Source organism: Hemicordylus capensis, chromosome 12 (assembly GCF_027244095.1).
Source record: "Hemicordylus capensis ecotype Gifberg chromosome 12, rHemCap1.1.pri, whole genome shotgun sequence".
Classification (NCBI taxonomy): Eukaryota; Metazoa; Chordata; class Lepidosauria; order Squamata; family Cordylidae; genus Hemicordylus; species Hemicordylus capensis.
Window position 1 is genome coordinate 16,360,765 of NC_069668.1, and position 13,204 is coordinate 16,373,968.

The 13,204-nt window shown below is 51.1% G+C and overlaps 1 protein-coding gene across 2 annotated transcripts in view; it reads right to left on the reverse strand.

The window, feature by feature from the left end:
* Positions 1 to 9,491: 9,491 nt before the first annotated feature.
* The window catches only part of HNF1B (HNF1 homeobox B), a 55,126-nt gene continuing 51,413 nt past the window's right edge, over positions 9,492 to 13,204 (reverse strand). For both annotated transcript variants that reach the window (XM_053275624.1, XM_053275623.1), the window contains exon 9: positions 9,492 to 10,170. In XM_053275624.1, the coding sequence (XP_053131599.1) occupies positions 10,150 to 10,170 (21 nt within the window). In that variant the 3' untranslated portion in view covers positions 9,492 to 10,149. The remainder of the gene's footprint in view (positions 10,171 to 13,204) is intronic.

Consider the following 13,204-nt stretch of genomic DNA (forward strand, 5'->3'; position numbering starts at 1 on the left):
CATATGCGACAGCACTCGCTTAATCCGGCCCTGGATCCAAGAGATGATCTTTGGGTGGTCCTTGGAAGCGACCCCGGAGGAGATTCTGGCGGCTTGATCTTGGGAACAACCTTTGGGTAGGTGGGAGAGAAATATCGGGTGGGGAAAAATCGCCAGGGATGGCGTCACAGTGGGAAGGACTCACCTTGGTCGCTTCCAGGTGGCTTCTGGAGGGCTGCCGTCTCATTCATGGGGGTTGGGGTTCCACATGTCTTGCGGCCATCACAGGGTTCTGCAGACCGTGGAGGGAGACAGTGGGACCCTCCCAAGTACACACACACACAGGTGCTACTCCCTTCAGTTTTCCACAGGTGGAAAATGGCAGGTCCACAGACCCAGCCAGAACGGAGGGCCCCCAACTCAGGAAGGAAGAGGATCGAAAGGCCTGCTGCTGGACGTCCGTTCGCACCATCCCTTTGGCCACTGCCGGGTCGGTCGAGGGTGATGAGAGAGCTGTCGTCCACAGCATCTGGGAACCCGGCCATAGGCAGAAGGCAGCCATGGACCCAACAGCCTCTGCTCGGAGGAACATCGGAAACTGCCTCCTACGGAGTCAGAGCCTTGGTCCATCTAGCTCAGCGTTGTCTTCACAGACTGGCAGCAGCGGCTTCTCCCAGGTTGCAGGCAGGAGTCTCTCTGCCAGCTCTATCTCGTTGGAGATGCTGCCAGGGAGGGAACTTGAAACCTTCTGCTCTTCCCAGAGCAGCCCTATTATCACTTGAAGGGGAATCTCTTCCAGTGCTCACACGTCTAGTCTCCCCTTCAAATGCAAACCAGGGCGGACCCTGCTTAGCTAAGGGGACGAGTCATGCTTGCGACCACAAGACCAGCTTTCCTCTCCTAAAAAGATCTCAAGTACAGAGCCAGGAAAGATCTTAGGGAATATAGGAAGCTGCCATCTACTGAGTCAGACCCTTGGTCCATCTAGCTGAGTATTGTCTTCACAGACTGGCAGCAGCTTCTCCAAGGTGGCAGGCAGGAGTCCCCCTGCCAGCCCTATCTCGTTGGAGATGCTGCCAGGGAGGGAACTGGGAACCTTCAGCTCTTCCCAGAGCGGCCCCATTATCCCCTGAGGGGGAATCTCTTCCAGTGCTCACACATCTAGTCTCCCCTTCAAATGCAAACCAGGGCAGACCCTGCTTAGCTAAGTGGGACAAGTCCTGCTTGCGACCACAAGACCAGCTCTCCTCTCCTAAAAAGATCTCCAGTACAGAGCCAGGAAAGATCTTAGGGAATATAGGAAGCTGCCATATACTGAGTCAGACCCTTGGTCCACCTAGCTCAGTATTGTCTACCCAGACGGGCAGCAGCGGCTTCTCCCAGGTTGCAGGCAGGAGTCTCTCTGCCAGCCCTATCTCGTTGGAGATGCTGCCAGGGAGGGAACGGGGAGCCTAGTTGCTCTTCCCAGAGCAGCAGCTCGATCCCCTTAAAGGGGAATCTCTCCCAGTGCTCACCCTTCTAGTCTCCCATTCATATGCAAGCCAGGGCCGACCCTGCTTAGCTAAGGGGACAAGTCATGCTTGCAACCACCAGACCAGAGATCCTCTCCTTGGTGGGTCACAGCCTCACTGTCCTCAATGGACACAATGCCTCCCTCCCACCTCTGCAACACCAGAGCGGCACTAGTCCCCACCCCACCCCTGTTCCCCAGCAGTTGGTCCTCCCCCCACACACACACCCCACCCAGCCTGACCCATCCTGATCTGCCTGCCTCTCTCCCCTGCAGAGCAAACACCAGACTGTTGGCAGAGGGGTTTGGCCGGTCTGCACAGGTGTGGGCAGGGCTGCACTTTATTCCGAGGGTGACCGAGAGGTCACCTTGCTTCCCACCAGCCTCCTCCTCGCCACACCAGCTGCCCGGCCTGCGAGGCTGATAAGCATCTCCTGGAGCTGAGCCAAGGGACAAAGAGGCGCAGGATGCCTCCCCTGGCCTCCCCGCTGTTCCACAGGGCAAGTAGGAATATAGGAAGCTGCCATATACTGAGTCAGACCCTTGGTCCACCTCGCTCAGTATTGTCTTCACAGACGGGCAGCGGCTTCTCCCAGGTTGCAGGCAGGAGTCTCTCTCCCAGCCCTATCATGTTGGAGATGCTGCCAGGGAGGGAACTGGGAACCTTCCGCTCTTCCCAGAGTGTCGGCTCCATCACCTGAGGGGAAGATCTCGCAGTGCTCATACTTCTAGTCTCCCATCCAAATGCAAACCAGGACAGACCCTGCTTAGCTAAGGGGACAAGTCCTGCTTGCGACCACAAGACCAGATCTCCTCTCCTAAAAAGATCTCAAGGACAGAGCCAGGAAAGATCTTAGGGAATATAGGAAGCTGCCATAGACGGAGTCAGACCCTTGGTCCACCTAGCTCAGTATTGGCTTCACAGACTGGCAGTGGCTTCTCCCAGGTTGCAGGCAGGACTCTCTCTCCCAGCCCGATCTCGTTAGAGATGCTGCCAGGGAGGGAACTGGGAACCTTCTGCTCTTCCCAGAGCGGCTCCATCATCCCCTTAAGGGGGAATCTCTTCCAGTGCTGACACTTCTGGTCTCCCATCCAAATGCAAGCCAGGACAGACCCTGCTTAGCTAAGGGGACAAGTCATGCTTGCAACCACAAGACCAGCTCTCCTCTCCTAAGTGTCGCAGCAGAGAGCTGGGGCCTCCGGAAAAGCGCTCGCAGCATTCAAATGGGGGCCAGGTGGGTCCTTCACTAGACCTGGAGGTGGGGTGGCCTTCCACCCCATGGGGCCAAGTGCCGGGGAATCGTGCTCCGTGCTCTGTGGGGTGGAAACCCTTTGCCATGTGCTCTGCTCCCATGTTCCAAAGTTGCGTGGGTGGCGCCTTCCTGTGCATAGATGGGCGAGAGCCATTTCCCCCCAAATCAGTGGGGAGGTTTATAGGAAGGGTTATCCATGGCACTGGATGGGTCCCCAAACTAAAATTTGGGGAGCATGACATGCACTAGCACCCACTGATTCCTAGAGACATCTGAAAGCAGGTCTGCTTTCAAACAAATGCACCCCAAATGCGTAAAGGGGTGTTTGCACATCAGGCAGGAAGCGAGAGCAGGGCTTTGCTTTCAGGTGCCCCCTATTAGATTGGGGTATAAACCCAAGCGGGGGGTGGGTGGGTGGCCCCTCTTCGCCTCCCTCCAAATTATCTCCAAAACTTAACCCTCCTCCCCATGTTGCTTTGGGCATCACCACCCCTGGCTCTCTATTATTATTTATTGTGTTTTATTCTCTTACATTTTCTATCCCGCTCTTCCTCCAAGGAGCCCTGAGTACTACAGGCTTAAGTTTCTCCTCATGGCTAGGAATGAGGAGTCCAGCCACTTCTGTGGGCTCCGAGGAGAGAAACTCCACCCTACGGTGCTTCCCTTCATCGAAGAGAGCAGGACAGTGCATGGAGACGGCCATGGACCGGGTAGGAGACGAGTCCGGTTCGGGACATGAGTCCGGTTCGGGACATGAGTCTGGTTCGGGACATGCTCCCCGGTTCCGATCCGCTGTTGGATAAGAATGAGGCGAGCGCTTCAGCTGGTTCGGTGGCCCCGATTCTGTCCCCGGCCTCGAAACAAGGTCGGCAGGGAAATCGCCCTGCCCAGTTGGGGCTTGACCATCAAGCTTCTCCCACCTTGCTTTTAATTTAACCCCCGATGGCAAATGGGAGCACGAAACGGGGTACGATTCAGCACGCCCAGCTCCCGAAACGGGGTACGATTCGTCTCCCACCCAGTTGATGACTGTGTGTATCGTGGAGATAAAGGAAGCGTCTTCTCCTTACCTTGGCCTCTTTATGCTCTGCCACTGCGTGACAACTTCTGATAAGAGATGGGCTGGAACTGGATAGGGGTTGGGTTGAGGGGGGCATTTGCAAGATGTGGCTACAGAGCGAAGAATGCAGCAGAGAGAGAGACACCGCCTAGACTTCTGGGGCAGAAATGAAAGCGGCTGTGGGCCCCCATGCTAAATGCAGATGGGGTCAAAACATCCATAAAGAATCCAAATATGATATACTCATATTTTAATATAAAAGTAGCAAGACTGCACGGTTGAAAAACTCCCTAGACTGCATTAAATATAATGCATCCAGATCAATAAAAATATATCTATATGTATCCATAAAGTTTGACATCTATAATAAAAATAAAGTACAAAGGTAATCTCTATATATCCAACTGGAAGGATTTAATCCAATAGCTCATTTTGAAAATGTCATGTTGTCGATGAATGGGGAAAAGTGTAGAGAAATATCCCCATGTGGTCACAGCATCTTATTTTAATTAAAAGATGGAGTATCAGATCATAGTTTTGTCAGCATCCAGTCAGACTTATGCTCTCACCAGACACTTTTCAACTAGACCAAATTTTCTTCAGTGGCAGATATAGATAGATAGATAGATAGATAGATATAGATATAGATATAGATATAGATATAGATATAGATATAGATATAGATATAGATATAGATATAGATATACAGTATATATATATATATATAGAGAGAGAGAGAGAGAGAATATAGATAGAGAGTCTGTCTGTCTGTCTGTCTCTATCGTAGGATCTCAAAGGGACCACTTTACAAGACAAAAAAATCGCATAATAAATTATAATTTAAAGGAATCAACAGGCCAGAGGGGATAAATCAAATCTAACCGAGCTCCCACGGAGAGATACTGCCACATCACCACCTATATATGTATAATATTTAACAATATTTCACTATAAGATGAGACAAAATATACAGGATAATGCCACTTAATAAAGGCTGGTAACACAAATCCAATATTAATACAAGTTTCCATATGCATACTCAAAGTAGGCTGAATTTCAGTCACTGGATTAACTAGTTATCCAGAACAAAACGAACCAGAAACACATACTAATTAATTAGTCTTCATGAAGATTAATGTCTCACACTGCACTAGCATAGTAACCTGCAACTTTCTCAAGATGTCAATTCTCCTGAAGACCATCTAGACTAGCAGGGATTCTCAACGTTGGGTGCCCAGGTGTTTTTGGACTTCAACTCCCATAATCCCCAGTCCCAGTGGCCTTTGATTGGGGATTATGGGAGTTGAAGTCCAAAAATATCTGGGGACCCAAGGTTGAGAATCCCTGATCTAGACCACTTACTGTCTGAAAGATCCTTACTTCTGCTAGCAATCTCCACTCAACATGAGGGCTGAACGGTTCTCCCTTCAGCTTTTTTTTTACTAGCTGCATTCGAATGGCCTAAATAGATTCTGTCTGACTTTTCTCCATGAAGGGACTGAAAGCATCTGGCAGCACCACTAAATTAAGCACCCAGCCTTCTAATCCTGCGGCAACTTACTCACCTGAACGAAAGCACCACAAAACATGTATAGATTTGAAACAGAACATACAATACACACGAGACTGCATACACAGACCATGTACATCCATACCCAAATACTAAGCATGAAAACATTTTTTTTTAAATTGAACCATCAGTGTGTCAAAAATTGATACCTATACACAAAGGATATCCGTGGATAAAATCAAAAACCGTGGCCAGTAATGCAAGAGCTAATTGACTGCCTCATTCAGGTCATAGGAGAAGCCACATTCTCAGCGTATGAATCCCAATAAAATTATCTTCGTGCCCACCAGGTATTAACATCTGTTCTCCTGCTAGGGGGCCGGTTCTATACACCACAACTTCAGACTCTGTGCCTGATGTTGGAAATTCAATGAAATGTTCCACCAAGCAAGCCTGCATTTTCTTATTTCAAATGCAACTTTTGTGTTCTATTATTTCCAGCCTTCTAGCCATCCCAACATCCACACGGACATTGTATGATGTGAATAATTCCCTCGCTACTATAGTTGAAAAGATCCCGGATGTGGTATATGCTTGGATTCTGGGGGTTTCGGGACGTTACGGTGTTTTCACAGTTGCCACAAACTGAACAGCGGCCACATCGAAATTGTCCCTTGGGTATATTTCCATTTATGGATGGGACTCCTCTGATACAACTGTTCAGTCGGTCGCTATGTGCTAACATATATGTCCAGTTCACACTCTTTTTATGGGCAAACATAACTTGTTGTTTTCATCCTGGACGGTCTCATAATAGATGCCAATGCCTTCTAATTATCTGCTGTAAAACCCGAGAATGTGTATCATGGGTGATCAGAATAATCCTCCTATTAGGCGTTTCCTTCTTATTTTGAGAAGTAAATAATCTTCCTCGATCCCAAACTGTCGCCCTATAAAAGGCTTTTTAAAATAAATTGCATGGAGTAGCTTCTTTGCAAAAGTGGAGATTTCAAAGTATTGGCTTGTCTATAGAAAGCATCCAGCTCTCGGCAGTTTCTACGTAATCTCAACATGAGAGCAGAGGGACGGTTTCTTTTAAGGCTAACTAGATACTGCGACCACACATGGGAATATTTTTCTACACTTCATCCACAACGTGACATTTTTGAAATGAATGATTGGATTTAATAGCTAAGCCTTCCAGCTGGATATCCAGAGACTATCTCAGTGATCATCTTTTACAAAGTTTATTGGGACATAAATACTTATATTTATTTGAATTTATGATATTTAATGTAGTCTAGGCATTTTTCCATCCATACCATTTTCTGACTATTATATCAAAATATTAGCATATAATATTTGGACTCTTTATTGAGGTTTGGATAGGTTTGTTGAATCCAAATAGGGTTTTGTTTTCTTTTCTGTGCAGATGGGGTGTCATTCCATCGCCTCGCCCTCTTTGCATAGCATTGGCATGACATTTAATACCACTCCATTTAATACCGCTCTGGGACTAGGACCTTGGATCTGGCACGGGAGGGGGGCATATCTATGAGAGTTGCCGTTTTCCTGGTCCTGTGATTTTAATAACAGCTTGTTCTGCAGAAATCAGGTGCTAATGCTCTATCAAAGTCTTCTCCCACTGATTGTTCTAGATCACTCTACTGTTAAAAGCACAGGAGTCCAGGTCACGCCAGTTTTCTTCCGGTCAGTTGGCAACCCTAACTCCGACACAGCCGTTTTCTATCAGTGGAATTGTTGTGGCTTTTACCCACAAAACTAGAACTGGTGATAATACTCTATTAAAGTCTTCTCCTGCTGATTGTTCTAGATCACTCTACTGTTAAAAGCACAGGAGTCCAGGTCATGCCAGTTTTCTTCCGGTCAGTTGGCAACCCTAACTCCGACACAGCCGTTTTCTATCAATGGAATTGTTGTGGCTTTTACCCACAAAACTAGAACTGGTGATAATACTCTATTAAAGTCTTCTCCTGCTGATTGTTCTAGATCACTCTACTGTTAAAAGCACAGGAGTCCAGGTCATGCCAGTTTTCTTCCGGTCAGTTGGCAACCCTAACTCCGACACAGCCGTTTTCTATCAATGGAATTGTTGTGGCTTTTACCCACAAAACTAGAACTTGGTGAGCGTGTGGAGACTTCAAGGAGCCACTGCAGTAAATGTACGCCCGGTTGGGGCCTCTTGGGTGAAATGCATCAGCAGAGATCTCGGCAGAGAAGCAGGACCACGGACAGCTCCCTGGGTAAGAGCAGGCTGGCTACGAGGCGGTGTCCTCAGGCAACCAGTTTGGATGTTGCTCCAGCAATGGTCTGGCACCAGCGGAGGGCTTGGGTGGTCCGGGCCTCAGACCAATACCTCCAGCGCCACCCCTGGGGCAGGACCTGTTGGTGCTGAAAGGGAGAGTGCCTTGTTTTTCAAACCCTGGCTCCAGCCGTGCCGGGGAGCCTATTTCTGGATTTGTTTCTGGAGCACAGGAGGGCAAGGCCACCTTCTCAGGCTGTGCAAGGTGAGACCTCCTTCCTGGGGGGGCGTTATTTCTGGAGCTGGTTTCTGGCCCCAGCAGCCCTCCCCATCTGATAGGTCTTCAGCCTCCTCCCCTGGTAGCAAGGGGTCTGGCTTCCAGACCGTGACAATGGGTGGGTGCCCCAAAATATGGCAGCCCCATATTTCATCTCCCTCCCACCACAGCTCCACCCTTCCCTCACCAATGAAGCAGCCCAACAAGTGGATGGAGAACAGAGAAATGTAGACCACCTTAACCTCATCTTCTGAGGTACGTTCTACTTGACGTCATGGAGAGGAAAGGGGCAGTGGCTGTTTTGCAGCCCTGAAATGCACCATTTGCACCTAAGGATTCCTGGCCAGAGGTCCCTAGCCCCAACTTAGAGAACTACAGTTCCCAGAATACCATTAGGAGACAAAACCACCCAGACGATTTGCATCCTGCAGGGAGGAAAGCTGGCCGTGCGGTAGTGAACATGAATCGTCTCCTTTGCTAAGCAGGGTCTGCCCTGGCCTGCATTTGAATGGGCAGCTACGTGTGTGAGCAAGATATTCCCTTTAGAGGATGGGGCCACTCTGGGAAGAGCATCTCTATGCTTGCAGGCAGAAGGTTCCCAAGTTCCCTCCCTGGCAGCATCTCCAACGAGATCGGGCTGGGAGAGAGACTCCTGCCTGCAACCTGGTAGAAGCCGCTGCTGCCAGTCTGTGAAGACAATACTGAGCTAGGTGGACCAAGGGTCTGACTCAGTAGATGGCAGCTTCCTATATTCCCTCAGATCTTTCCTGGCTCTGTACTTGAGATCTTTTTAGGAGAGGAAAGCTGGTCTGGTGGTCGTAAGCAGGACTTGTCCCCTTAGCTAAGCAGGGTCCGCCCTGGTTGCCTATGAAAGGGAGACTAGAAGTGTGAGCACTGGAAGAGATTCCCCCTCAGGGGATGGAGCCACTCTGGGAAGAGCATCTAGGTTCCCAGTTCCCTCCCTGGCAGCATCTCCAACGAGATCGGGCTGGGAGAGAGACTCCTGCCTGCAACCTGGTAGAAGCCGCTGCTGCCAGTCTGTGAAGACAATACTCAGCTAGGTGGACCAAGGGTCTGACTCAGTAGATGGCAGCTTCCTATATTCCCTAAGATCTTTCCTGGCTCTGTACTGGAGATCTTTTGAGGAGAGGAAAGCTGGTCTGGTGCTCGCAAGCATGTCTTGTCCCCTTAGCTAAGCAGGGTCTGCCCTGGTTGCCTATGAAAGGGAGACTAGAAGTGTGAGCACTGGAAGAGATTCCCCTCAGGGGATGGAGCCGCTCTGGGAAGAGCATCTAGATCCCAAGTTCCCTCCCTGGCAGCATCTCCAACGAGACAGGGCTGGGAGAGAGACTCCTGCCTGCAGCCTTGGAGAAGCCACTGCCAGTCTGTGAAGACAGTTCTGAGCTAGATGGACCAAGGGACTGACTCAGTATATGGCAGCTTCCTGTCCCTGCCTCCCCTTTTGATGTGTCACTGTGCACAAGACTCATGTGCCTTCAGTCTCCCCACCCAAAAGACCCTGCTGGAAGTGAAGGTAGATGACCATTCTGGTCTACGTCGCCCCTGCTCCCACCTTGTGTTCATCCAACACAACCAGGGAAATGTTGCAGACTGAATTATTGCATTACCAAGAGAGAAAGAGAGAGAATACGAGAATCTATTGAGGCTATGTACAGGTGGGGGGAATTGCACTTAAATCCATATACATCTATTGAAGAGCACTTCTTTAATATACATCTCTGTGGACGGCCACCAGGACAAGGAGGAGGGGAGCCGGAAAGGGGGCATTTCTTTATCGGCAGCTCCATGGGCTCCCTTCAGTAGCGCAGGCAGTCCCTCCTTTCCGGCCCGAAGTAACAGCTCCCGATTCCTCTCCCCCGTCCCTTCGGGCGGAGGCTGTAACCGTATAAATAGGACTGATCTCCCACTTTTCACTCTGCTTTAAGCTCCTTCTCAGGATCGATTTTGTTCTCGTCTCCCTTGTGAGAGGCAAAACACCCTCTGGAAGGAAAATACGCTCTCGAGTCCCTCGAGACAATCAAGTCTTGGAAAATACTGCGGGGGGGGAAGCTCCGTCTCCGAGGACTTCCGTCCCCCTTCCAAAGTCACCGGGAAGGTCGTGTCTCTGGAAGGCCAGAGAGGTCCCCCGAGCTTGAAACCAACTCCAGACAGGCAGTCTGCGTTCAGCCACGGCAGCATCCGAACCCAGGACCCTGTCGCCAGCAGGCACTGGCAGGAGGGCTGCGGAGAAGTCGTTTCCGGTCACAAGATGCACAAGGAGTCAGGTGTGTGGAACATCACCACGCTTGAAGTGGGCACTGGGGGGGGGGGAATAAAAGGAAAGCCATGCAGAGTTGGGGATTAAAACAATTAAAACAAAACAACAATTAAAACAAGCGTTCTTTTGAGATTGGTGCCTGTCTGTGTCTCTGCAGACGCCCGTGTCGGTGAAAGGAGCCAGACTTGGTACCTGCCCCCCTGAATCTGGGAGCGGGACTTCTATGCAAAACAATCCATATTCGTTTTTCAGACGGTGTTGCTGGATTAATTTGCCTCGGTTGCAACTCTAGTTGCCGTATTTCATGGACTATAAGACTCACTTTTTCCCTCGAAAAGTATCCGCCCAGATTCAGGAGCGTCTTATATGTTTTAACAGTTGTTTTTCAGATGTGTTGCCGGATTAATTTCAGACGTGTTGCCGGATTAATTTGTCTCGGTTGCAACTCTAGTTGCCATATTTCATGGACTATAAGTCTCACTTTTTCCCCTCGAAAAATATCCGCCCAAATTCAGGAGCGTCTTATATGTTTTAACAGTTGTTTTTCAGACGTGTTGCCGGATTAATTTCAGACGGTGTTGCCGGATTAATTTGTCTCGGTTGCAACTCTAGTTGCCGTATTCTATGACGACTATAAGACTCACTTTTCCCCTCGAAAAATATCCGCCCAAATTCAGGAGCGTGTTATATGTTTTTTAACTGTTTGATACGTTAGAACTCTGAAAAACTGGATTAAAATTAAGGTGCGTCTTATAGTCCGTAGCGTCGTATAGTCCGTGAAATACGGTAACGCACCAAATGTCAAGTTTGGCGGGGAAGTGGCCGCTTTGATGAAAACTAAGCCCCCCCCCCAAAAGTATTCCCTTTTTGGTAGTCCATGAGCAGGACCCCTAAATTGGGGCGAATGGCCCTCTCAACTTTTTAACTTTTTAACTTTTTAACTTTTGATGGCCAGCCTGCAGGCTGCACAGCTCTCCTTAGCACTGGGGTGGAATGGGGGAGAGAGGAGCGGACCCAGCTCAGAGGAGCTTTCTGGCTCTCCCCTGCTCCCGAGGAGGGCTGGTATCCCCCCCACCGCCAAAGGACCCGAGCGCTATCCAGACGCCCCGGCACGGCCAAACAAGTCATGTCTTGCCGGGCTGTGAGGCCGGGAGGCTTCCCGTATCCCGGTGGGCCTGTCGCAACAGGCAAGCCTCAAAGTCACCGGGAGGGCAAGGACCGAGTCATCCATCAAGGGCCCCAAGTTAGGGTTGAGTGCCTGGCGGTGAATCAGCGGAGCCTGGCAGAGGAAATGGGATTCCTGGAGGGGTGCAGACGTGCCTGGCCGCCTGGCCAAGGGAGACGGGTCGGCTGGCGTCCCCGTCCCCCCCACACCTGCTACGGAAGGTGGGAAGTTCAACAGGTGCGCAGGCGGCTCTCCCACGGGTTGAGGATCTCGGCAGGCCGGGCTTGGGCAACCAGGCAGCGGCGGCTCATCCCACAGAGGCGTCCAGCGAGGGCCCTCTGGTTCCCTGCAGCAACGTCCACGCCGCTCACTCGCCTCCCTGCCCTGGCGTGGACCGGAGTCGCCTGGGCTGCAGGCCAGCCATCCAACAGGTCATGCTGCGCCTGCGGGCCAGCCTGCAGCCTGCGTGGCTCCCCGGGATAAGAGAGAGAGGCACCCATGGAGCAGCCAGGAACCAGAGGCCGCCGTGCCTTGCCAGATTCATTGATTATTTTATTTATTTATTTATTTGAAACATTTCTTGGCACACGCCCCGCCCCCGCCCCCGTGGCTCTTACGGACAAGCCACGCCCAGACAGAGCACCCGATCCCCGTGAATGCCCCCCCCCACCCGCTCGGCCCCCCTTCGGGGATCCTCCGGGCCACGCGGCTCCTGCCTGGGAAACCCATCAGCCGCCTTTCCCCTTTCCCTTTCCTCTCCCGGCACGCCTAAAAAAACGCCCGCTTATCTGTCGAGAAGTTCAAGGCTTTCTCTCCCCAGCTATCTACTAATCGATAGAGGTTGCATATTTCCCACAGCCTGTGAAGCCTCTGCAGAAGGAAAACAAGGAGAGGGGGCCCTTTTTTTGCCTGGCCCGAAAGGGTTTTCCGTCCCAGCACGCCCCACGCCCGTTACTGAGCCCTGCAGGTGCGAAGCCGCACGAAGAGGGCCGGGCTGCCCTCACCGGCAGGCCGCGTCGGAGGGGGCTCCCCAGGTCCCCGCCTTCATGGAGGGGCCAGATTCTGCACCGCTCACTTCTCAGGGGCCGGCTGCACACCAGCGTCTGAGCTGAGACCCCCCTCGGGAGAGCTGGTGCCGTGCGGCACGGACAGCCACGTCCCGAGGCGACGCTCAGACTTGGGATCCGATCCACCGTTCCCCCCGCCACGTGCCGGAACGGGCGGCTTTGGGCCGGTCCCTTTTGCTCGGCCTCACCTCCCTTGCAGGGTTGTTGGGGAGGCCCCAATGGAGGGTGGAGGGCCAGGTATAGAGCAGCTGAACTCCTTGGAGGGAGGGTGGGATCGGACCGTAATCCACGCATCCACAAAACACATCCGCGAATCCATGCATCCGTAATCCATGCATCCACAAAACATGCATGCATCCACAAATCCATGCATCCGTAATCCACGCATCCACAAAATCCATGCATCCGTAATCCACGCATCCACAAATCCATGCATCCGTAATCCACGCATCCACAAAATCCATGCATCCGTAATCCACGCATCCACAAAATCCATGCATGCGTAATCCACGCATCCACAAAATCCATGCATCCGTAATCCATGCATCCACAAATCCATGCATCCGTAATCCACGCATCCACGAAATCCATGCATCCGTAATCCACGCATCCACAAAATCCATGCATCCGTAATCCACGCATCCACAAAATCCATGCATCCGTAATCCACGCATCCACAAAATCCATGCATCCGTAATCCATGCATCCACAAATCCATGCATCCGTAATCCATGCATCCACAAAATCCATGCATCCGTAATCCATGCATCCACAAAATCCATGCATCCGTAATCCATGCATCCACAAAATCCATGCATCCGTAATCCATGCATCCACAAAAT